The sequence below is a fragment of the Frankliniella occidentalis genome, unplaced genomic scaffold (genome assembly GCF_000697945.3).
Source record: "Frankliniella occidentalis isolate FOCC.00 unplaced genomic scaffold, Focc_3.1 Scaffold104, whole genome shotgun sequence".
Taxonomy (NCBI): Eukaryota; Metazoa; Arthropoda; class Insecta; order Thysanoptera; family Thripidae; genus Frankliniella; species Frankliniella occidentalis.
This window is the reverse complement of record NW_026267233.1, coordinates 147,499-167,081: the sequence shown is the minus strand read 5'-3', so window position 1 is coordinate 167,081 and position 19,583 is coordinate 147,499. Positions and strand designations below refer to the sequence as shown.

Below are 19,583 nucleotides of genomic sequence, written 5' to 3'. Positions count from 1 at the left end.
AAAAAAATTTGTTTATCCAGTACGACACAAGCAACCCATGCATGCGCATTGTTTAACTCCACAGACCCCGCGACCACGCCCAGCACGCCCAACGTCACTGTTAGAAAAACACACGGTTGGTCTGCGCTGTAAATTTATTGCCTGGTCCGAGACCGTAATTTTTGGTTACGGTCCATGTCATACAGAGCAGACTGTAGCTTGAAAAATTGTTGGATAAGTCGAATACAGCTCTTAGCCAAACCAAGAAAGTACAGTTCATACTGCTATGGCCTGACCGTAGGCAAACCGTACCTGCCTACGGTATTTTCCACAGTGACACATGCATGCATGCATGCGTGCGCACGGTTTAACTACACGGACTCTCGATCTACGCACTTACACCCGCGCGAACAGCTGAGCATAGTCGTCCAACGGTAACGGTCGATTTGCCTCTAGCTCTTGTGAACTGTAGCTCTTGTGGACTTTAGCTCTTGCGACGACTAGCTCTTGTGAACTCTAGCTCTTGCGACGCCTAGCTCTCGTGGATCCTAGCTGTTGTGGCTCTAGCTCTTGTGAATCCTAGCTTTTGTGAAGGCCGTCGTTTAATTCACAAAAATGTTAGAAATGAGAGGGGAACATTGTATTTCAGTAAATATTGATGGATTTAGGTCACACTGACGTGTGCTAGCAAAAAAGTTGTCTTAGACCCCCGTGTTAAAAAGGAGTCTTGAGCCCACCCCTATACCCGCAAGGTGCAATGGCGCCATGTGACGACAACTCGAAAAAAGGGTTTAGAACAACCGGGGAAACGAGTTTTTGGGTTTCTTGTGTTGTTTGGGACCTAAAGAGACAGAATGTGAAGAAACAAATGTTTTCACTGCTGGCCTGGTTTGGCGCCTTAAAGGGTTAAAAGAACAAGGGGGACATAGCATTTTTTTAAGGGGGTGCTGTTTAGTGCGAGAGTTGTACAATGATCGGCAATCAAATGATTTCTTTTGATTTCTTACCGTTTTAGACGCACGGTGGGATGTCTCACACAGCGTCAACATTAGAATAACATACGGCATACCGACCAGGAACGCGAGGAGCGAAACCTTTTTAAACAGAATAAACAACCGGTAAGTGTGAGTAGATGGCGGATGGCTGTTGTAAATAGCAGTCCATGTAGTAGATTGATGGGTGGGATGCCAGCCCACGTTTTGCGCCATCATTGAGCCATCATATTTGTATCGGTCTATCAAACTACCACAAACAAAACACGAAAAAGAACCAGTTGGTTGGTGACAGCCGGAAAGGCTGTGCTGAGCGTGTGCTGGTTGCACCAACCGCACAGCTCTGGGATGACGATTGATTGGCTGCCCAACCAACTATGCCTTGTCTCCACCTAACGGTGGTAATCAGAACCTCGTGCAGCGTGGCTAAGCTCTCCTCGTGCAACCGAAACAGTAATTTCTTTTCACCAGCGGCCGTTTTGGGTAAATAACTCCTTGGCTACCGCAATACAACAAGCATTTGCCAGGTTATTTCACTGGAGCGCTGCCCAGAACTAAGAAGATCAAAAGCGGACACAGAGCGGTGGTGAGGGTGGCTCCCCTGGCCCCCGCTCCTTTGCTCACCGGAGCAGTTAACCTGCTTTACCTGGAGGTGACCAGCCATTAGCTTCTCGAGCGCCTCGTAGGTGTGCATCGTTATGAGCACCACCACCATCCCAACTACCATGCACATGCTGATTGGCGTTAGTATGAGACCATTGATGACAGATGAGAGCTGAATCCATGCGTGACGATATGTTCGCACCCGCTGAGCCATTACGTGGCTGCACGTCAATTCCTGCAAGAGAAGTGAAGATGCATAGACCTTAACGAGGTATTGCTACTATAAAAGGATACTACTCGAGCTAGACTTTGCTTGCGTATCGCGTTAAGTCATAAGTTTAGCATTGTATATATTCGTAGGCAATAAACATCAGTAGGGAGACAGCGCAAGGGAGACAAATATGTCCTATGGCATTAAGCGATGTCACATTTTGATCCAAAGGATTTGGGCATTAAATAAGAATATCCCTTAATACTACAGTGTAAAACCAAGTGTCGACCATGTACTTAAGGAACAGCGTGCCACGACGACACGTCGTATAGTATTGACCGCTGTCACATTATAATGTTCATTTCCTCGTGATTCAATGTTGACATGCGTCAATCTTACGACATACCTACGATGAGCAATGGGCCTTCAAAGTGTGCAGTAGCCCGTTTCAAACTGAAGTGTCAAGTCAAAAGTCGATGAGGTTCGGGCCTTAAAAGAAAGGATACACCTTGCAATTGATTTTGGTCCTGGCCCGATGTCCATGCGACGAAGCGCCGCCGAGCTCACAGCACCTTTAGATATGGCCCTCGAGAAGCACCCGAGCTAGCCTCGACCTTGCAAGGCCCGACCCGCACGGTCGGGGCAGGAGCCGGAGGTGACTCGGTACCAAGGTAGGTCCTTACAGGTCTTTCTTTCGACCTGACAATGAAAATCCGCGCTCGGCGAACCCACTCCCGTTCCAGGGGCTCAAGTCTCAAAAACCCGTCACTCAGAACTGACGGAATACTATGCAACATGGATAGGTGTTTTTTTCGTGCATTCGTGTCGGCTAGTCAATGCCCTTTCCAACGCCGTATCGCGGGTTTGGGCGTGAATAAGGAAAATGTCCGACTTTTGTGTAATCCGCCTGCCAGGCAACAGCTGTACACGCCTGTATAAAATCTACCTAGTTGGCAGGCGGATTACACAAAAGTCTAGCTTCTTGAGCTGTACAGAAAACTGAGTGTCTTCTTTGCCTGGTCAGGGGGACTGTCTCGTTTTGGCCCTGTGGGCTAATATTTTACCAATATTTGCCCGCCCTTCTGCTTTCAAGAGCTTTCGGGTGGGCTAGCGCAAATGACCTATTGTCTATTTGAGCGAGAAGAAGATTATCGGTTTGACTTTTTCTTTAGGATGTCTTCAGTAGCACTCCTGGATGTGCGAAGTGCTAAACGATTAGGACTTGTGGTGGCGGTGGAATGCATACCTTGGCCAGTTCTTGTGCGAGGGCTGAAGCAAGGCGGTGCAAGCTGAGGGAGCACAGAGCGGGCACCATCATTCCCACGAGCAGAAGTTCGTTGACGTACACGTGCACGGGTGAGTTTGCAGCGTCGGCCAGACTGAACTCGACGAACGTCATCCAGGACAACTCCTGCAGCGGCAGCATCACCGACACAAGAACGAGCATCCAAGCACCAACGCGAGGCTTTTTCACTACGCGCACAATGTGGCCAAACTCGGCCTGTCGTATGGGACAGGACAAAAAGGGGGACGATTCACTAAAAATACTACATTTTACAACAATATCCATATGCATTTCACTGCTTTTGACAAGACGAAAGTATCCATTTCTTCGTGGAGTGCAGGTATTCTGAAGACATCCTGCTGTATGATATAGCTACATTACCTCCAGTGTGTTACAGGCGACAGTAAGATGCTCGATTCGTCGGGCCCTGGCATGCACTTCAATCCACAGCGTCGGCACGATCAGCCACCCTGCAAACGGCACACTACAGTTTTATACGGGTTTTATACTTCTGTGACCCAAAAAGTGTCGTGTTTGTCTGTGTGCAAGGCAAGATAACACGAACCCTTACGGAAAATACCCATCTGTCGATAATCCAAACTTTGTAGGTGTTATCTGCTAGACTTCTACTCATACATGTCTAAAATACCTCTATCTGACCTCTTTTACCAGCCAGCCAAGCCTTTCTCGCAGGAAGGTATCGGGGCGGGGTTTCAGAGGCTTGTACAGGTGAACTGCCGCAAAGAAAATTTCCACAACAGATGTAAAATATGGATCTTCGGGCGCCTTGTTTCTAGATTCCGCAGGAATTTTTCTTACCCCTATCCGTTTTAGAAATACTGAGGAGAAACTATCAAATCTGTCCGGAATTTGGCACTTTGACGGTACTGTGTCTATTAACCCCCAAGGAAACCATAAAAAATACTTAAAAATTAGCAATGCTTTCCAAATGCTTTATGAACAGGCCGTTGTCAGCCAATTATTGAGCTAGAGGGCTCAATATCAATTCAGTTCTTCCTTTTTTGATAAAACTTAAAATAAAAATTTGAGGGGGCATCCGAGTGTAGCAGGCCTAAAAATACGTGTTTTTTTTGCGATTTTTTAAAAAAGAAATGGAAGCAACAGAGGGAAAACTAGGTTTGCTACATAAAAGTACATATCTTTCTCTGTCCAAAACTGCTAAAAAGTTGACCAACGCCTCACGCATACCGGAGAAACGGCCTGCGAGAAAACACGCGTCGCGAATGTCGTGGACGCATGGCGTGCACGATATCTACCCTCCAAATGGTCCAATCGGGCCAAATCCAGTGTCTGCGTGTTCTTTACACTTGCCACTATGGCATGAACCTCCAACTTTTAAAACAAATGATTATTACTATTTTTTTGATCACACTAAACTTTTAGTTTCAAAACATTAGGTAAAATTTCAACTTTACGACTTTTTTTTGACAAGGTTCTAGTTGACCGAGGCCAAAACTGGAGGTTCATGCCATAGCCACACTATCTGAGAGCACTCAGAAAAAAATTGAGCTCGATCGGACTATTCGTTTGGCAGTTATCGTGCACGCCATGCGTCCACGACATTTCGCGACGCGTGTTTTCTCGCAGGCCGTTTCTCCGGTATGCGTGAGGCGTTGGTCAACTTTTTAGCAGTTTTGGACGGAGATAGGTGTACTTTTGTGTAGCAAACCTAGTTTTCCATCTGTTGCTTCCATTTCTTTAAAAAAAAAAATCGCAAAAAAACACGTATTTTTAGGCCTGCTACACTAGGATGCCCCCTTAAGCCTCCTAGCTCAATCCGTTCTCGAGTTATCGTGTTTAAAAACACACAAACAGACAGACAGACGCGAAACTTTTTGATCATTATTGGAGTACGTACTAGCCTTCGCTTTCGCCCAAACAATAATAGATAGCCCATGTTGTTGCTGTAGCAAGGATATCCTGGGCTGTCGGTTGCCTACCTCATCATGTCGAACTTGCCTGTTAGATGAACCATAGAGTGCGCAGCGACGAATTTGACGGTCCAGTCCCGCAGGCGCACTGCATCTTCTGCCAGTTCCTGGACACTGGGCAGACGAGTCACGTACGCTTGGCGGATACGCCATAGCACTACGGCTTGCACGCACACACAGTAACATAACGTGGAGTGGCGTGGATTGAATCCCGGGACCCCTGTATATAGGTAAGAGAAGTAGGTCTCGCACAATATTTAGGGCAAAAGGCGAGAGGGCTTAGGGGTCATCGACGGAGTATTTTGGTTTTAAATGCCAAGGCGACAAAATACCGACGCTCTTGCAGCTGGGGAGGAAGGGGCCTCAACACAAACCATCGTAATGAGTTTTTCTTTTTCAAAAATACTGTTCTTTTCAATTCGACGCCAACTAAGATTTTTTTACTTTAAGGTTCGGTACCTACGTGGTGAATGGGGTCAGATGAATGTAGAAAAACGGCTCCATTCGGAATTCATCTCCAAAGATAGAATTATAGTCAAAGTATGGGTAGAGACAATTCGTGGAGAAATGGTAAAAAATGTCCGCCCGTCACGCGATTCGTGAGCGACTGGGAGGCTCTACGTTGTGCTACAACACAACACAAACCCTATCTCAAAACACGTGCAGTCATGTTTTGAATGAAGCCTTAGCACCTCCCAGTCGATCACAAATCACTTGACGTACGGACACCCCTTCCTGGAATGCCCGTATGTACTTAAGACTACATCCCCCAACAGGAGCAAAAATGTGCTTCCCGTAGATGCAACCGCTGCGGCAAAAAAGAACTTCCCCCAAATTATCAAAAATACATCGCAAAGGTAAAGTAGTGCACCAAGCAAGCTAACATTCGCTGTTTTTCCAGGAATAAACACGCAACGTTCTGTAGAGTTCGTGTTAGAATCATCTCACTTCCCGAAAAACCTAAGTTCCTTTATTGTAATGTGCCATTTTATTCATTTAGACTGGTTCCGGAGACAACAACATCGTTTCCTGAACTTTGTTTCTACTTGACGCTGACACGGCACGGACGCATCGCGCCTTTATAACCATTGCCTTATTTACAAGTTCGAGACCTTCATCCACACCAGCCAACCAGGGACTAAACAGTAGGAAGTAGGTGGACAAATTTGTATAAAAGTTAAAGTGGAAGTGACCAAAAGTGGCGAAAGCGGAAGGAAAATGTGAGCAAAAGTGGCTAATCTCGCGTTGATCCGATCAAAAATTGGGTGGATATATGCATAAAAATGAAGTAAAGGTTGTAAAACAATAAAAAATTACGAAAAGTGAATGAAAGGAGGAAAGTGAAAAGTTAACTTTACACCTCAATTGAGTTGGACTAATTTTATTATAGTGATACCCCTCGCCAGCCAATGGAGCGTTAGAGAGAACATCGTTCAGGGAATGATGTTGTGCATCGCTTTGAAGTGGTAAGTCCTCGACAGTTGCTTAGGCTGTAAGGAAGTAGCTTGTTCATGTCGACTTACACGACCGGATGGTGACGGGAAGGATGCCGTAGAGCGCTACTAAGTATGCTGTGGGTTGCAGTCCGTCAAACACGTGCACATCAAATGGCCTCTTCATGCCGACTGAAAGGGAAATCCCAATTTATATATTCTTTCCGAGCGGTGCATGTTTTGAAAGGTTGTGTTCATAGAAGACCCCTAGTGAAGTTTGGGATGGCGCTAGCTCGGTGCTTTTCGACCCACTGAGGGTTGGCGCTATCGCACGACGCTCAAATTTTGTCAGGAGTCTTCTGTAAATAAAATCTTTCAAATCATGCACCGTTCGGAAAAAAAATGATGCGGGCTAATATCCTGTGTATAAAGTGTACGACTTGCAATGCCTCACCCCTAGAATCCTTGCTGTGCGCATAACGAAAGAACTATTTCGTTTGTAGCGCCTCCATTGATTTAACGTCAGTGCCTTTGTACGCAGTGGACCGCTTGTCAGATAGTCTCCACCCCCTTTGTTGCACGATATACGCTAGCAGTGTGCGTGTGATTCGCTGATAGTAAAAAGGTTGATGCAGACACACTAGACCAACGTCTCGCGTACCAGGCTTCGCGACATCTAACTAAAGATAGTTCCGCTGCGACGCGCCTGCTGAGAGCCGAGGCAAAACGTGGTAAAAGCAGCAGGAAAATGGCAGGATAATTCCATCCCCGAAGGGACTGTGGTGGTCCACATCTGGATTCAGATCGAGAGGTGCATAACTCCTGAATTGGGTGCACAAATGTCAAGAATTGAATAGACCATTTCAGTCGCGGTGACAAGGAGACGAAAAGAAAAACCGAAACAGGAAACAGTTGGGCGAGGGATAAAGAGGGACGGAGGATGGGGGGCGATTAGAAGGCAGTGCTTTTTCGAGGTGTTATTCTTTCCTTCTTCTAATCACCTAACCCTGAAATGGTCTATTTGAATTCGCTTGAATGGAATTTGAATTGGACTGAATCGGTTGACCTTTTTATGAACTGTTTGTGAACTATTGCCATTTTTGGCTGAGCGATTAGCGAAGCCTATCACTCCGTCTAGTCGGAAAAAAACTGTTTCTGTGTCTGTGTGTCTGTCCGCACGATAACTCAAGAACGAATAGGCTATTCCTTGTCACGGACCCCGTGACATGGTTCATGTCTCCCGCCCTCCGCATCAAGCTTCCCGGTCTGCCGAAGGCAGTGACTGCAGCGCTCTAGCTGGGCGGTGGCCGGAAGCGGAAGGAGAGCGGCGGTGACGAGACACTCTCCGTCGACCAGCCGTGCCGGCCGGAGCTGGGCTCCGCGATGCTCCGTGGCTCCGCGCCCGGCGGCGCTCTCGCTCGAGCATGGTAGCCCTCTGCCTGCTTGGCCCACTTCTAGGGCTGTGCGATATACAGATTTTGATATCGCGATACGATATTAGGCAGGTATCGAGCATCGCCTCGATACATCGAGGCTCGATATTATCGAGGTATCGAGGCATATCGTGGGTATCGGAGCCTGTCGATGGCTCGATACAACACGATATCGAGGTATATCGTGCTTAAAATGTGCTACAATACCCACGATATGCCACGATATCCTCGATATTATCGAGCCTCGATAACGATATGTCGATATCGGGAGCATATCGAAGCCCTCGATATCAACATGATATCGTATCGATATCGAAATATCGAGATATCGCACAGCCCTACCCACTTCACCATGACTTGGATTCATCGTCATGCTCATCGTGTGGTTGATCACCACCATGGACTTCCAATATCATCAAGACGCAGGACATGGCCGTCCCGACGCCTTTGACTGTGACGCCATGTATCCGTGTGGAGTGTTGTGTGCCAGCTGGTGGTATGTGTTGACAATAGGGTATTTCGGATAAGCGGAGCGGCGGAAACGGAACCGGCCAGTTCACCGCTGGTTGCATCTCTGCTGCTGATTCGCGGGGGAGAGGGAGAGGCGGCGGGGCGGCGCAGAGTCTACTGCGCATGCGCACTTCGCAGGCTGAGACGGATCCAGCAGCCGCTCGGCCGTTCCGTTTCCGCCGCTCCGCTTACCCGAAATACCCTATTTCAACCCTTTGATGAGTGCACTGTTTGTAGTGTTGTGTCGGGCCCGGACACGTGTTTCTGTTTAAACCTAGATTGGTTTCTTACCTTTTGCCTCGACGTTTTATGTCGCGCAATAGGCTTCACTATGTCAGTCTTCGTACTGTCTGCTGATTCACCTTTTGAGTTGACCGTTTGTATGGTCTTTTGCTCTGGTTATGTGGTTTAAAATGTGCCATTTGTGCTTTGTACTTTTGTAGAAAATCAATGTATTTATTGTTCCTTGTATTTCATTATACGTCATATATTACCATCTTGAATTGCTTCTGAGTCGTTTCACTCTCGGTACCTTCAAGAGAAAGGAAATGTATTTATTATTATTGTTTGTTTTATCAACATTTAATAATTTACATTGAACTTACCTGCGCACTTGCATACTTGCCGTTATTGCTCCTTGCTTTTCTTCTTTCAATAAATAAACTGTGCACTCTTTCAGTAAATGTTTTGTTATGTTCACGGGATTCTAAGGGGTTTCAAAGGAAAGGGACCCACATAGTCGCTCCTGCAATCAAACATCAGTCTAGCCTTCACCCCAACTTATTAGAACCGTGACATCCTGGGAAGCCAAGCAGCGGCAACGAAACTGCTAAGCGGCTGGTAGATCCAGCTCAGCCTGCGAACTGCGCATGCGCAGAGGACTCTGCGCCGCGACGCCGCCCATCCCCCTCTCCCATCAGCAGCAGAGATGCGAACAGCGGTGGACTGGGCACTTCCGTTTCCGCCGCTCCGCTTACCCGAAATATCCTTTTGAGCTAGCGACCTGGGATTTTCAGGGTCGTTTTGTACCGTACAAAGACAGGTCGAGTTCGAAGATGAGCATTCTAGCTGAAAAATAGACTATTTCAGTCCGGCCCGGCGATGGCGAGTGGGGAATAAAAGAAGTACTAAAACCGGAAACAGATGCCCGAGTCGTAGTCCCAAAACAAGGCGGTGGTCGAGTAGGTTGACAAGATGGCGTCACTCTCGTCAGCCTAACCCTGTGCGTCATATGTGTTATTGTTTGTAAATATTTGTGTGAGTAATGTTGTAAAGAAATGACACGTCGAGAAACTTCGCGCACGTATTCTAACACACTCGCATAAGTGAGGCAATTGTGTTTCTTTGTGATCGAAATATTTAACATTGTTCAAACATACTATACTATAAGATCTTTTAGATGGCGAAATGTAGACATGGAATAGAAGTATGCAGTAAGAGATCTTGTGGACGTGGACGCCAACGCTTCGATTCGTTAAAGACGTTGTGTAGACGTGAATTTGATGTTAGAGAATCTACATTGGTGATAGGGCAGACCTGTAAAAAGTGCTTTTTATCATTAAGATAAAACAAGTATCAACTTTATGGCGTTAGGTGTGAAATGTAGGCCCAACTGGAACTTTCCACACAGCACAAAAATTAAATGGTTCTCTCAGCTGTTTGAGAGACCATACTATAAGACGGAAAGGCGCTGAGCGTCGATGTGCCCGTAATGTGAGTGGTCAGCGAGAACGGATTTCTACGTAGAACAAAATAGCTCTCACAGTAATTTCAAGGGATTGAAGGGCTTACTAAGTGATCAACATGCGAGCATGTTCAGCATCTGTGAAGAGGCCTGGTCGCTCTTGAACATTTCTTTTCCTTTCTTTAAAGTATCCCAGCAGAAGAAGGCGGTGACATGGCGCGAGAACAGTGCTTAGTATGTGAGAAGCTAATTTATGACAATATCCAACAATCAATTAGATGTCAAGAATGTAGTAACTGGACACACGTCAGAAAGGAATGTTTGGGAGACGAAATCATTAAAATGATAGATGAAAACGAGATAAGTAAATACTCTTGTCAGAAGTGCGAGGTTGAAGACGTTAGGGAGGACTATGCCAAGTCTCAAGATATCTCAAACAAAAAAGGGACATAACAATGAATCGGACGATGCAGATACGGATCAAATTCTAAATGATTTGATGTCAGACAGAAATACCTCTGTTTTCTCATTAGACTCGGATTTTCACGGGGGTTTATACAGGCAAATGAAGGAGATCATAAGTGATCTGAAAGGCATGTATGAGGAGTTGATAAAGGAAATGAAAACTCTGAAAGAAGAGAAACAGGCAAGTAGGAGAGATAAGGAGGACTGTCACTGTAAGAAAGAAATCATGAAATGATAAAAGGGCTAAAAAAGAACGACGAGTGGGAAGAATCGAAGAGAGTGGATGACACGATCAAGAAGGATGAAAGCATAAAAGGATTAAGGAAGGGAAGAAATAGAAAAAAAGGAACAATGGAAGGCAAAGACAATTATTGTTGGGGATAGCCACGTTAGAGGACTAGTAACTGTAGCAACAAAGCAAGAAGGGTCTATGTCAGGAGCAACTACAGAGGATGTAGCAAAAGCCGCAGAAAACATAGAAAGTCATCATGGTATAGAAGTTCAACAACAAGACACTCTGATAATAATGACAGGAACCAATGATATAAAAATCACTGAGGAAGGTAAGAGAGTAAACATGTATCGAAAAGCGAGGGCTAAAATAATACAGAAAGCCAAAGAAATCAAAATGATAATAATATCAGCTCCCTAGCGATATGACAAAAATAGTATTTTGAAGACACCAACATGATAGATATATATATAATGAAAATCTTCTTCAAATATGTACAGAAGAAACAAAAAAAATGGGAGTAACAGACAGAGTGAGATTCCTGAATATCAATGAAGTGATAGGGAAGAATGACTATGGCACAGGTGGAATACATCTAAATTACAAAGGAAAGAAAAACTTATTGAAAGAGATTGAGAACTCTACCTGGGATTTTAACAGAGAAAGTGAAAAGGAGATAGAATTGGTTGAATTGGATTTTTGAACCTAAAGACGACTAGCAGAAATGCAGGAAGAGAAGGAAGAAAAGAAAGGTGAACACGGACACAACAACAACAAAAAAATAATAATAATAAAGAAGTATGGAACACAAATACATTTAAACTGATACATTTAAATTTGAGATCGATAAGCAACAAAAAGGCTCAAGTAATAAAATTGCTGGAGGAATACAACCCAACAATATCCATCTTCACAGAGCACTGGCTGAATGTGGAAGAAATGGATGAATTTAATATACCCAATTATGATAAAGTGGACCACTTCAGTAGAAAAAATGCGAGAGGAGGGCGAGTATTAATAATTCAGAAAAGTAATTTAAATGAAATAACAAAAAAGTGGGAAGATATGCAGAACATAAGTGTAGAAGGTATCATAGAAGTGTCTGGAATTGAAATAAAAATGAATGAGCAAATAATAAGAATAATTGGAATATACAGACCACCAACTATCGAAAGAGGAACCTCAAAAACTAAACAAATGGAAGATTATGTAGGTCTGCAAGATATTATCATGAGAATCAAGCACATCCAAACCTGTATACTAGGAGACTTTAACATTGAATACCTTGAAAATAGTAAAGAAACAAGAGCAACATTGAATATAATGGAAGCAGCAGGCTTCAAGCAACTAATAAATGAGGGAACACGACAGGGACCTTAAAATGATTCATGCATAGACTAGCTATATGTACGCCAGACCACGTCTCGCGTAACAGGCTTCGCGATATCTCACGAAACACTGTTACGCTGCGACGCGCCTCACGCACATATAGCTAGGCCTGCGGCGCTGACACTTGAGACGAGCTAATAGGAAGGTATACGGGAACAGGGCCTTCCGGCAACAAAATTTGAAATACTGACAGCATTTGTCGGAGAAATAATACACTAAAATCATGGACATGAAACGTCTGCTGCTCGTTAAGGTTTTGATTAAAAGTTCGAATTTTGATAGATTGTTCTGTAAAAATGAACGTTTTAGTGATACTAGATAATCTAGAGACCCTTGAGCCCAAAAGAGTGTGTGGTTTGGCCCGTTATGTGTGGTTTCAGTATAACTCCCTTTTCAATTCTGTGATTTGAAGCCTTTTTTACGATTCAATAGACCTTTTTTCCTTTTTCACGTTGTTTTCGCCAGGAAATGCCCCATAGCGCAGAACCGGTACAAGATAGAGCAAAACGGACGAAATTTTCGCCCAAATATTTCTACTTTCACAAGTTACCTCTAAGGAGCCCATGAAAAAATATTTGAAAAAAAGAAATTATTTGCAACCTGTGGTTCTTGATTTTTTTAAAAGTCAATTTTTGAGCTAGAATGCTCATTTTCGAACTCGCTCTGTCTTTTTGTTTTACAAAACGACCCTTAAATTCCCAGATCGCTCTTTCAAATCTTTCTCGAGTTACCGTGCGGACAGACAGACCAACAGACAAACAGAATGAAACTTTTACGGTCAGTGGAGTAATGGGCTTCGCTGATCGCTCAGCCAACAAAACATGTGAAAATTAAAATAATCAAAAGAAACAGTAACAGAAAACCTTGAGATACTTAAAGAACTAACCAAAAACGTTGATTGAAAAGATGAATATGAAGCAAATGGAGTTCAAGAAGCATGGGAAAACCTCATCAAAACACTTAAATTTTACACAGATGTGGCATGTCCAATGAAATAATATACACAGAAAGAAAGAAAGAACAAAGTGAAATGGATCAAGAAAATAGAGGAAATAAAAGGAAGAATACTGTGGCAAAAGGCATGTATAAGAAAAAAGATAGAGGACAAAACAGAGGACAAAAAATAGAATACTAGGACTGCAGAGAAAGCTTAGACAAATGCACAATCAGGCAATGAAGAACCACTATACAAGGTAGATGTACGCCGCCAGACTACGTCTCGCGTAACAGGCTTCGCGATGTCTCACGAAACACTGTACCGCTACGACGCGCCTGGCATACATCTACCTAGGTCTGCGGCGCTGACACCCAAGTCGGGTAGTGCAAAAATGTGCACAATGATACGCGCCTCCGGCTCGTCAACTTCCCGTCACTGTGACTTAGCATGCAGGGTTGCACATTTATTCGCTTATTGTGTGCAACACACAGGGAGTTATTAGCGATGGTAGAGGCCATTAAAACATTCAATCATTACCTGGCAGGAGCACCTTTCACGGTGAAGTCAGACCATGCAGCATTACAGTGGTTGAAGAATTTCAAGAATCCCACCTGTAAACTGGCTAGGTGGTTAGAGAGGTTAGCTCTATACAAATTCCAGGTAGTGCATGTAAAGGGCACTAGCATAGGACATGCTAATGCTTTGTCCAGGAGGCCTTGCAGGGATTGCAAGAAGTGCGACAGACTGGAAGAAAGAGATAAGGATGTTTTAGTTTGTGCATGGAAGACATGTGCAGTAGATTGTGGTACTTGTTTGGTAGAATTACGGAAAAACACATGAATCACAGAGGCACCACTAAATACATATTGGACAACAGTAGTACCAGATGGACTTACCAAGGAACAAGTTGAAAGGGAACAACTACTTGATGAACACATAATGCCTATCATGATAGCAGTAAGAGAAGGGAAACGTCCCAGTTTCCAGGAAATAGCTGAATATGGCAGCAGAACAAGGGCATTATGGTACCAACCAGTTCAAATCATTAGTCATCAAAAACGGGTTACTGTACAGAAGATTTGAACATCAATCTGGGCTAAAAGAAAATGAAGAGCTACAATTAATTTTTCAAAACTTACAAGTAATGGAAACAACGGAGGACAGAGAGAAAGAAATAGATCACAAAATAAGAAAGGAGGAGAAAGCAATCACAAAAATAACAGAAAAGCTACAAGAACTAAACAAGAGCAAGTGGAAATTACATCCCATAGATGAGAACTGCCTAGCTAAGGCCACACCAAAAGCAGAGTGGATGAAGAAACTACAGCGGGAAAGAGAGAAGGAAAAGGGAGAAAAGAAGTTCCACATAGACGACCCAGGGTTCAAAGTACGGCACAGAAGGTGCAATCAGCGAGGACATCCAACGGCAGCATGCACTGGAGAGAAGAGAAGAAAGAAGTAATTATATAAGCATTGTACAGTATTCTTTTCTGTTATAAACCAATAAATAAAATTGTTCAACTACCTATGTAACCCATAGTTATTATTTCACAAACCCTCCAAATCATGTAGAGCAGGAATAATAACGGAGCTACAAAAGATAGTTAGAAATAAAAACGTAAACAAAACAAAGGTGAAATAGATTTAACACTCTAGCTCAAGGACCAAGCCATAAACAAACACATGAGCAGAGTAAAGAAAAAAAGGAAACAACAATAAAAAATTCAGAAGGGCTGAGCCATAATCAAACAAGTAAGAACTCCAAGTCAAATGAAATAGTTTTTTTTTTTTTAAAGAAAAGAAAGCGGCAAAAAAAAGAGGTCACTGGAATAACAGAATAAACAGAAGTCAGAAAATCGCTGAGAAAATCCTGAAGTAAAGAAGGAAAGAGATAAAACTAACCTCACTCCTCCGAGGGATTAACTGGTGAAGGAGGGGGAGGCGGCACCAGCGGAAAGGGGATGACGTCCTAAAAATTAAAGAAAAGAGGTTTTAAAGGAAAAGAGACCGGGTCTCCACAGAAACCTACGTACGCCGGCTCGTGACATTCTACGCAATGGTAGAAGGGCTGATGTAGACTTTCCTCTAGGACCCAGTCAATGCCAAACCGGTGGTTACCGGACAACGTATACAAATCCGGCTCCACCAGAAGTACACAAGAACCGCAAACAGTCACATTTCGACCGTTAACGTCCCAGGCATGGTGCATAAACTGCATAATTGGCACGAGCATGTTGACGACAAAACAGAAGTAACTTACAGCGACTGGCAGGAGGAGTCGCAGGGGGCGAAGATGGAGGAGATGGCGGGAGAACAAGGTTCTCGGAATGCATGGTCAGCTGGGGTGAAATAAGTGATAATAAAGAACAAATAAAGGGGAAAAGACAAAGAAAAGAGAAAATACACTCACATAGCAACCCCGGCCGCAGTAGCCACAGAACCAGAGGTTGTACAAGTCCCAGATTCCAACAACGGAAAACCAGGTAGAATAGTTTTCAGTGGGCAGCCAGTCGGGGTGCCATGCCACAGAATTCGGACACCTATGGCAAGTGTACCATATCTCACTGGTCGGAACGTATATGGATTCGTAGGCAATACCGGTAAGGACCACATGCCCTGGAGGAATATTAAAGTACGCGTCACGAGACATTTCGAACGGACAGAGAGCAGAAAGGAGACATTCGCGCGCAAAGCACCGCACACAACAAGTAAACAACAACACCAGCCACTTGTAGCTGACGCAGGTCAAAGGACTTGACGCGAGGCTAGGTTGCAGAAAGAAAACAAAAGGTTGGTGCGGGGCACCCGCTAGTGATTTTTCTGTGGAGTGCAAATATTGTTTGTCCAGTCTGGAGTTCTTCATTCTTCAAGTGTCAGTACAGTTTTGTGAGGATTTGTTACCTATCCAACGATGCAGACATGATGAACATTAATGATCCAGAGGCTCACAAGTGATTGTGATGACGAGCGCAAGAAGCCCCGAATCGTACACTGTGAAACTTGAGGGGACAATTTTTACGGACAATATGACGGAGGGTACAGGTTTTGGCCACAGTCGCCAGGGTACAAATCATTGGCCCCAATTCGTGGCCGTTTTCCATGGAGCGTGCCGGATCACGGTGGGTGGTCGTGGTGGTCGTGGGCAAAATTGTCTCCTAGGGTTCAGCTCAGCGCTCGTGGCGTGGGCCGGCGTAGCGGGCAGGTAGCGTCCCCGCCCCCTGCTCCCACCCCCCACGGAGAGGTCCTCGCCACAATGGAGTGGCCTGGCGTAGTGTCTACCCACGCGGGGAGGGGTGGCGGGGGAGCTGAAGGAAGTGTGGTCAAAATCGTCCCCTAGGGTATAGCTCAACCATCGTGGCGTGGCCCGGCGTGGCGCCCCCACCCACCCCCTCTCGCTGTGGCCAGCCTGTAGATACCCCATGCTCCAGTGCTCCCACACGTCGTGCCGCACCCTGCCGGCCACATGGCGAAACACGGCCGCACAGCCGCGCCCCATCCTACAGCGCTCTCCTGCGGCAGGTCGGTGCACCGACCGCCCCAAGAGCAGACAGCAATAACCTCGAAATTTTTGTAGTCTTCAGCAGTTTTCGTCGCACATCAGTTACGACGTAGAAGTTCGCGCGCGGGCCCCGCGAGCTCGTATCAACGAAGGGCAGTGGCAATGACAACACGGTTGTCAATGTATCATGTCCTCGAGTTGCCTGTGAGCCCGGTGAAACGTAACAGTGTTGAATGAGTGTGGATGAGTGTCATTCTATGTTTCGTCTTAATTACGTTGCGTCGGTGTGTGAGTAGTTGAAACAACTGATGAACATTCTTATCGCAACGTGAGTGTTCCATTTGTGTTCCTGGTGGGCTATTGGAAACGTAATAGAACGTGACACGAAATGCCAAAGTACAAGCGTGGCGTGAGAAGATATTTAACAAAGGTATGACTTATTACAATGAGCCTTACTGTGTGAGTTATGTGTGCCGTATTTGACATTCCCTCCCCCTTTTCTTTCTATCACAGGCTCCCAAGGGAAAGCGCTATTATGGTAAGAACAAGGTCATTAGGCGTGTGCAAGGCCGAGACATGGTGGCTCATGAGGAAGCCTCCCACGGGGAAGTCTCTGCTGCTGAGCACACAACACAATTGACTGAAGAGCAGGTCGGACAGTCAGGTTGGCCAACAGGTGTCCACGACCCTTTCTCTGGTTTTGAGAGGGAAGTCTCCCTTCCGGGGAGTAAATGCCGGCCCATCACTGTGTTATCTCTGTTTGATGGAATTTCTAGCGGCCATGTTGCTCTGAACCAACTTGGGATTCCAATCCTGCGTTACTTTACAAGCGAAATTTGCCCAAATGCCCTAAGGTGTGTTATGCACGTTTAAATTATGGCGCAGGACTTTTCAATTGACCTGATAATTACTATCAATTACGCAGTGATGTACAAAATCCCAAATTACATGTTCCAGGGTCCAAAGCTTACGCCATCCTAATGTGATCCGCCTAGGAGATGTGAGGCACGTTACAGCAGAAGTCATTGACCGCCTTGGTAACATTGACCTCCTACTTGGATCTTCTCCCTGTAACGATCTTTCGAGGGTAACGTACTATGACTATTTCTTTTTGTTATTGATTCAGAATACCTAATATCAATGTCTGTGCTCATAGGTCAACCCAAAACGCGCTGGCCTGAATGGTGGTACAGGTGTCCTCTATTATGAATTTTACAGGATTCTGAAATATTTGCAAGTTAAATATGAAAATCAGAATCACACAATGCGCTGGCTTTTCGAAAATACATGCCACCTTGATTCGAGCACGCTTGACCAAATGACAAGGTATGCCAGTTATGAAAATTCCTCCTATGGCTATAACACCTTTCTTACCAATGTTTCAATCATTGTATACTGTCACAGTGACATGGGTGTCCCAACAAAGCGCTGTGCTTCTGCCTTCCTGCCAGTCACCAGACAGCGTTACTTTTGGGGAAACATTCCCGGCTTACACAGTGAAGTGGTGGTGAAACAACCGCGGTGGGAACTTCAAGACTTCATTGATCGTAACAAGACCGCTGTCACCTCACAGGCCCGTACTCTCACTTCAAACAGAAGTGGCAATTATGCAAAGTATGCTTCAGCTAGGGAATTTCTGAGCCCAACGGATTACGAGCGACTGCAAGGCAAGCACGTCACTGGTTGTTGTAAATTCGCCTTACCATCCACAGCTGACAAGTTGGCATTTTCGTTAACAGGTTTGGAGCCCCATTACACAGATGCTAATTTAAGCATAACGGCAAGGATTTCACTTCTAGCGAAAGGTTGGTGTGTCCCGGTAATAGTGGATATATTATCAAACCTTGTCCCCATCTTTTCTGACAAGTAGGCAATTTTCTTCATTGAGTGACAGTTGTTTGCATTTGTGTACAAACTTTTTATTTTCACATGTGCACAACACTTGTTATTATAGTACCATAAAAAAATGGAAATATGTCATTTGGCTGACCCCACTTAGCTATAGCTTTATGTAGGTAATTTACACATGAATATTGTCAATCTTAAATTCATCTTAACTAATGTCCACGATATGGTGTCTACAAAATTACTTCTAGGGAGAGAGCAGATGGGAAAGGTTCCTATGACATAGTAGATTTCAAGTGGACATGAAGCATTATCAATGGTCTTCTTCAATTTTACATTAATCGCTTTTTCAGTACCATAGAATATTATTATTGGTCATTACATTAATCTTTCTTTCAGCACCAAAAAATATTATTGGCGTTGTATTTTTTTGGGTAGGTCTTTTGCTGTTTCAGTTATTAAATGGATTCTGTCTGAACTGCGATTCATTTTTAAGACAAGTGAACTGTAAATCATCCTTCAGTGATGTGTACTGCATTCATTTTACTGTAATAGTATTTTAAATGGCCCACGTGACTCCATATATGCAATAAATGTTTAGCGCCAGCAACCAAGTCTTTCTGTCTTCTGGACTACTCCTACTATCCTCAATAACGATGCAAAAGAAAATAGTGTTTAAATTTGGAATGAAATCTCATGACATGCAACCAGTTAGACTTGTAGTTCAAACCAAATAAATTTAGCGATTGAGCATGATAAATTTAAAACAAGTGCATCAAATCTTATGAAAAGTAAAACTTTGGGCATTAAACTTACAGGTAGATATTTTCCCATAATATGTACAGCAAAGCAGACAGTCAAGACCTTAGCTTCATGATACTGGTTAAAAGTTAGAGTTTGTTTGGTGGAAGTAAGATCCCAATACCCTTAACCATCACAATAATCTAGCAGGTCATCGTCCTCCAGCTGTGATAACCGTGCAATCTTCTGCGCCAGAAAAGCCTCTAGTGTCGCAATTCCCGTACGCAACGCAGCCATTTCCTCCTCTCTCTCTTCTCTCTCTCTGCGCCGCTTGGCCTCTCGTTTGGAGTCCGCGATGCCCGTCTCCTCGTCGCCCTCCCCTGCACGGCTGGC

General features: G+C 44.5%; 3 protein-coding genes across 4 annotated transcripts in view; 1 reads left to right on the top strand and 2 right to left on the bottom strand.

The window, feature by feature from the left end:
- Positions 1-3,539, bottom strand: part of LOC127749879 (gustatory and odorant receptor 24-like) — a 52,127-nt gene extending 48,588 nt beyond the window's left edge. The window contains exons 1-4 of the mRNA XM_052269836.1: positions 3,452-3,539; positions 3,032-3,286; positions 1,618-1,809; positions 987-1,073 (exon numbers count right to left, since the gene is read on the bottom strand). Coding sequence (XP_052125796.1) covers positions 987-1,073; positions 1,618-1,809; positions 3,032-3,232 — 480 coding nt within the window. The 5' untranslated portion in view covers positions 3,233-3,286; positions 3,452-3,539. The remainder of the gene's footprint in view (positions 1-986; positions 1,074-1,617; positions 1,810-3,031; positions 3,287-3,451) is intronic.
- A 1,483-nt stretch (positions 3,540-5,022) lies between these two features.
- LOC127749885 (uncharacterized) lies at positions 5,023-6,792 on the bottom strand. The gene is made up of 2 exons (XM_052269846.1): positions 6,546-6,792; positions 5,023-5,242 (listed from the first exon to the last, which is right to left on the bottom strand). The coding sequence occupies exons 1-2, from the start codon at positions 6,640-6,642 to the stop codon at positions 5,028-5,030; spliced, it is 312 nt and encodes a 103-aa protein (XP_052125806.1). The 5' UTR covers positions 6,643-6,792; the 3' UTR covers positions 5,023-5,027.
- A 9,720-nt stretch (positions 6,793-16,512) lies between these two features.
- LOC127749880 (DNA (cytosine-5)-methyltransferase 3B-like) lies at positions 16,513-19,011 on the top strand. Of its 2 annotated transcripts, XM_052269838.1 has the most exons (5): positions 16,513-17,034; positions 17,118-17,458; positions 17,562-17,691; positions 17,761-17,930; positions 18,009-19,011. In XM_052269838.1, exons 1-5 carry the CDS (start codon positions 16,993-16,995, stop codon positions 18,472-18,474), a joined length of 1,149 nt encoding a protein of 382 aa, XP_052125798.1. In that variant the 5' UTR covers positions 16,513-16,992; the 3' UTR covers positions 18,475-19,011. The 2 variants fall into 2 exon arrangements, with proteins under 2 accessions (XP_052125798.1, XP_052125797.1); XM_052269837.1 differs by having other exon boundaries at positions 17,761-19,011.
- The last annotated feature ends 572 nt before the right edge of the window (positions 19,012-19,583 follow it).